The sequence below is a fragment of the Tupaia chinensis genome, unplaced genomic scaffold (genome assembly GCF_000334495.1).
Source record: "Tupaia chinensis unplaced genomic scaffold, TupChi_1.0 Scaffold000042_2, whole genome shotgun sequence".
NCBI classification, from domain to species: Eukaryota; Metazoa; Chordata; class Mammalia; order Scandentia; family Tupaiidae; genus Tupaia; species Tupaia belangeri.
Genome location: NW_006159498.1, coordinates 236,863 through 241,994, shown reverse-complemented (window position 1 = coordinate 241,994; position 5,132 = coordinate 236,863). Strand labels below are relative to the sequence as shown.

Sequence of the window (5,132 nt, the reverse complement as noted above, 5' to 3'; positions counted from 1 at the left end):
GGGGGCCGCACGGCTCTGTGCCCCAGAGGCGCCCCGCGGCGGCGGAGGCAGCCTGTGCTGACTCGTTCGCCCCCGTGTCCTCCCCCAGCCAGCCCAGGGCCTGGAGGAGAGCAGGCCTGAGGGAGGATGTTGTCCGGTTAATTTTGGTTGTTGTTGGCTTTACTTCGTTAGATTTTCTCTCGCGGTATGTGAGCTGCAAACAGGGCCTCCCATCGGCTCGGTTTCCGAGGACAGCGGGGCCGTGCGGGCTCGCTGTCTGGAGTTGTCGCGAGATGACAATAAAAGGCGTCCTCAGCTGCTCGTGTGCCTGGTGAATGGGGCTGTCCACACTACGCAGGCCCACATGGGAAGGTGCCAGCCCAGGAGTGGGCTGCGGGCACTCCTCAGAGCGGAGCCCCGGCTCCACGGCCCTCCACGAGCCTGCTGTGCTGACTTGTGCTTTAAGAACCGCCTTGCTCCATCCTCAGCCATCTGAAGCCTGGGGAGTGGTGTGGAAGCACAAGGTTCGTGGACAGTGACCGCAGAGGAGCTGCCACCACCGAGAGGGCCCCACGTCTGGAGAGATTGGGGGTTGGGATGTGCCCGTGCCTGGTGGCCTGGGAAGGACAATGGTGCTCTCAGTTGCCACCTCAAGAGTTCAATGCGTACGGGAAAGGGCTTTGCGCTCGGTGCTCTGTGAGTGAATTCCCTGCACCACGCCTCCCACCCTGCCTGGGGCCGTGCTCAGCAGCTTACGCCCGAGTGGAGTGAGGCTGTGTAGACTCGTCTGGAGCTGCAGGGCACTGAGGTGTCCCCTGTGGTGCCAGCTGGTAATGCCCATCACAGGACCAGAGCTGAGCCCCTCACCAGCTGATTCTGTTTTATTTTCCAACAGCTGACATTTTTCAGGCACCGAGGTCCTCACCCGAGGTCAAACCTCAATGCACTGCTTGCGTGTGGGGACACGCTCTTTCCCGAAGGCCCTCCCTGGTCTGGGCCAGGGAGGCCCCTCTTGCCCTTGTGGCCAGACTCTGGGCAAGAGGCCTTTGCCCTGCCTTGGTGCTGGCCTGAGCCATAGCCTCCGTCTGCCTCTGTGCCGGCTGCTCCCTGGGGCCCGATCCTCCGGCCCCACCTGGGCCCGGGCTGCTACAGCCGTCTGTGTGCTGCCCTGTTGGCTTCCTGGCACAACTTCAGGGTGGATTAGTCACCCGACGTCAGGTTCTGAAAAGAGACCCGGTGAGGAGAGAGGGAAGGCCACACTGCACTGCCTGGCCCGTCTTGGTGCAGGTGTGGGCTCGGGGCTGGCAGGTACTGACCCACGCTCCTGCTAGGGCTCCCGCCACGTCTCCTTCCCGTTCAGCACCTGCAGCTTCTCCAGGCTCTGGGTCACTGAGCACAGTGTGCGCCCTGAGGACGAGACCGAAGTTAGTGCTCGGGGAGTAGATGACCCCAACCGTCCTAGGATGGGGCTGCTCTGTGGTAGTCATAGCCCCAGCCCTCAGACTGGCCTTGGTGAGGAAGGACTCAAACCTGCTTTCCTTGGGAGAAAGGGGGCTCCCTATCTTCACCAAAGTCTAGGCCTTGGGTGGGGTGAGGCTACTGGCTGCCGTCCGGGACTCACCCAGCTCATGGACGCGGTCCTCCAGGGCTCCTGACAGCTCAGGAAGGCTCATGGCCTGCAGGGCCGCCTGCCAGCCTGTGGGGCCTGTGGTGCAGAGAGTGGCCTGAGCCTGTGTGGTCAGGAGCCCCTCCGTGAGTCGTGCCTCACCCCATCCAGATATCAATGCCAGGTGACCCTAAAGGCCAAGGCTAGGGAGCACTCCACCATGTTCCTCCCCAACTTAGGCGTCCACCCTACCAGGGCATCTATGACAGCAAAGTGTCTCTGCCCACCTGCTGAGCAAAGCATTGACTGGTCAGGTGTGAAGCCCAGGATAGGTGTGAGGTGGCTCCAGCCCGACCTGCTGGAGACTGCAGATGTCACGAGGCCTGAATTGGCCTCAACACAAGGGCCTTCTGAAGCTGTCGTGGCCACACCTCTCACCATAGGGCTTGGGTACCCCACACAGCCGCCCCCCGCACAGGGACCTGGGATGGTGGAGCCAATGTTAGGACCATGCTGAGCCCTCTGGATGAAACCTGGCCTCCAGGCTTCCTGTTTTCTGTTCTCCTTACCAGCCAGGGGCAGGGCTGGGCCCAGGGTGGCCATGTCAGGGGACAGGTCCTGCCTGACTCGGGCTGACAGCTCAGCTTGGCAGGCCCTGCCAGAAACAAGACCAAGTGCCGGTGAAAGCAGGTCCTCATGCAGGCCCCACCCGTATGCTGCAGGGTTGGATAGGCGCTGAGGGTCAGGAAGCTGTCCTGACCATGGCGGGAGGCCAGTGCAGACACCTGTGGCCCTGCTTGCTGCCTGGACTCATCCTGCAGGTAGGAAGGGCCCTGGAGAAGGGGTAGGGGCAGCTTGAGAGGAGATGACAACAGATCAGAAGCCGTAAAGCCTCAGCAGCTCAGCCCTCACCGCAGCTGGTCTAGGACAAGGGCGGCGTCCTGGGCCAGGGCCCAGGTCTCCTGCAGCTGGGTGTGCAAGTCCTTGCGGGCGCTGTCCTGCTCCAGCAGGCAGCTCTCCACCACGGCTCGCAGCTCCTGTTCCTGGGACACCTGGCCCCGCATGGCCTCCACTTCCTCACAGCGCTGCAGGGTGAGGGCAGAGGTGAGGCTGGGGCTCCCTCCTGGGGCTCACATCTGTCCTGACTCCTAGCACCTTTCCCCCTCTTATGCTTGTCTGCTCTGGGTGTTGCCTACTCCATCCTATGCCCCTGGTTCCTGTGTCCCTCAGGTCACCTCCCTCAGCCACGTGCCCCTTCCTGTGGGGGTGGCTGCCTGCGTCTCCTGCCCAGCGTCTGCATTATGATGCCTTCCTCTCAGGGTCTGCCCTTCCCTGCAGGGGTGCAGCTATGGACCCTCTCCTCCTGTATCCCACTCACTCTGTGCAGCTGGATGGCAAGCTCCTGCATCTCGGCCTCTAGCCGGTCGGCGTAGGCCAGCTCCAGGGCATCACTGGGGGGGCGGGCACTGCTGTGCCAGCGGGCGATGGCAGAGGTCATCTTCCGCTTTGGCCCAAACAGCCTGAGAGGTGAGTTAGAAAAGGGCTCAGATCAGCACGTGCTGTGTGCAGGGAGACTCCAAAGCATCTGGTCAAAAAGATGTGCCCCTGGGAAAGCTGGCTTCCGAGGGGAAGGGTCAGGTTAGCCCTTAGCGTAGTAGTCGCCACCCAGGCTCCCCTCGGCCCACAGCCTGCCTGAACAAGGGGAGCGACACAGACCTCCTCCAAACATCAGGGATCTTTGCTCTGATCACTGCCTGCAGCTGGACCACAGAGGTGTGGGCAAAGAGGCGGGGCTGTTGTTAAATCCCCACCCCCCTGGCTCCAGTGACTTCCAGGGGACTTAAAGAGCCAGCTCATCTTCGTTCTTCTTTTTCCCCTTTGAGAGCCATTTATTAAAGTTGTATTTAAACACAATGGCATATACAGGGAAAATTGGTCACAGTGCCTGCCCAGGGAAAGACCTGACAAAACCTTAACTTTAAACTTCAGTCTGATTCTCAGCACAAAGACATCTTATGACAATAATAATAATAAAAAAGAACAAAAAGAAAGAAACAGCAATCCCTGGGGAAGAAAGATCATCTGATTTAGAGTTACTCTGACTCGACTGTCTAGTTTTCAACAAAAACTTTAAAAACATACATAGAAACAAAATATTGCCCATTTAAGGGGAAAAAAAGCCAAGAGAAACTCTGATAAAGAGCTGAGCTGGGGGACCAGCAGTTAGTGTAATGGCTATGTCACTGGACTCCCACATAGTTGACCGCTCGAGTCCTGGACCCGGTGGCTTAAACTCATGCCGGGAGCGTGTGCGTTTGTGCCCAAGATCCAGAGAGGAGAATGGAGGAGAAGGGATTGCGGTGTGGCCATCCCCCCTGGGGGGTGATTTCTCGCTTTCTGTCTCTCTCTCTCTCTCTCTCTGTCTCTCTGGCAAGCGCACGCACCCTGATGCAAAAACCTCTCCAAAAAAAAGAAAAAAAAGAGGACCTACTAGACAAAGACCTTAAAAACAACTGTCTTAGGATGGCATAATGTTTGCATTGCTGGACTCCCACATACTCGACCCCAGATCGAGTCCCAGATCTGGCGACTTAAAACTCACTCTGGGGAACCAGCAGTTAGCATAATGGCTATGTCGCTGGACTCTCACGTAGTCGGCCACGGTTCACTTCCCAGACCCGGTGGCTTAAAACTCACGCTGGGCGCATGTGCGTGTGTGCCCAAGAAGGACTCTTTTGCTGGATAAAGGATTCTTGGCTAACAGGTTTTTCCTTTCAGCCTTCAGCTTTCTGACCACCAAATTTGCAGGTTAGAAATCTGCTGATAGGGACCAGCAGTTAGTGTAATGGCTATGTCACTGGACCCCCATGTAGTCGACCGCAGTTTGAGTCCCAGACCCAGTGGCTTAAACCTCACACCAGGCGCGTGTGTGTGAGTGCCCAAGATCCCGAGAGGAGAAAGGAGGAGAAGGGATTGTGGCATGGCCATCCCCCCTGGGGGGTGATTTCTTGCTTTCTGTCTCTATGTCTCTCTCTCTGTCTATCTGGTGAGCGCACGCACCCTATAGCGAAAAACCTCTCAAAAAAAAAAAAACAAAACCTCACTCTGAGCGCATGTATGTGTGCCCAAGATCCCAAGAGAACAATGGAGGAGAAGGAATTGTGGCATGGCCATCCACCCTGGGGGGTAAATTCTTACTTTCTGTCTCTCCAGCAGCAAGCACATGCACCCTCTAGCAAAAATCTTAAAAAAAAAAAAAAAACTGTCTTAAAGATACTGAAAGAGGGACCAGCAGTTGGAATAATGGCTACATGGCTATGTTGCTTGACTCCCATGTAGTTGATCACAGTTCAAGTCCTGGACTCAGTGGCTTAAACTCATGCTGGCCGTGTGTGTGCGTGCCCAAGATCCTGAGAGGAGAATGGAGAAGAAGGGATTGTGGCGTGGCCATCCCCCTTGGGGGGGGCGGTGATTTCTCGCTTTCTGTCTCTCTGTCTCTGTCTGTCTGGCGAGTGCACACGCCCTATAGCAAAAACCTCTCCAAAAA

General features: G+C 57.4%; 1 protein-coding gene across 6 annotated transcripts in view; it reads right to left on the bottom strand.

Moving 5' to 3' along the window:
* Positions 1 to 837: 837 nt before the first annotated feature.
* The window catches only part of ANKS3 (ankyrin repeat and sterile alpha motif domain containing 3), a 27,165-nt gene continuing 22,870 nt past the window's right edge, over positions 838 to 5,132 (bottom strand). For 5 of the 6 annotated variants that reach the window (XM_014589181.2, XM_014589186.2, XM_027773104.1 and 2 more), the window contains 6 exons: positions 2,964 to 3,105; positions 2,498 to 2,670; positions 1,873 to 2,240; positions 1,601 to 1,684; positions 1,296 to 1,386; positions 838 to 1,200 (listed from right to left, as the gene is read on the bottom strand). In XM_014589181.2, coding sequence (XP_014444667.1) covers positions 1,307 to 1,386; positions 1,601 to 1,684; positions 1,873 to 2,240; positions 2,498 to 2,670; positions 2,964 to 3,105 — 847 coding nt within the window. In that variant the 3' untranslated portion in view covers positions 838 to 1,200; positions 1,296 to 1,306. The remainder of the gene's footprint in view (positions 1,201 to 1,295; positions 1,387 to 1,600; positions 1,685 to 1,872; positions 2,241 to 2,497; positions 2,671 to 2,963; positions 3,106 to 5,132) is intronic. The other variant, XM_006140727.3, reaches the window with a different exon arrangement.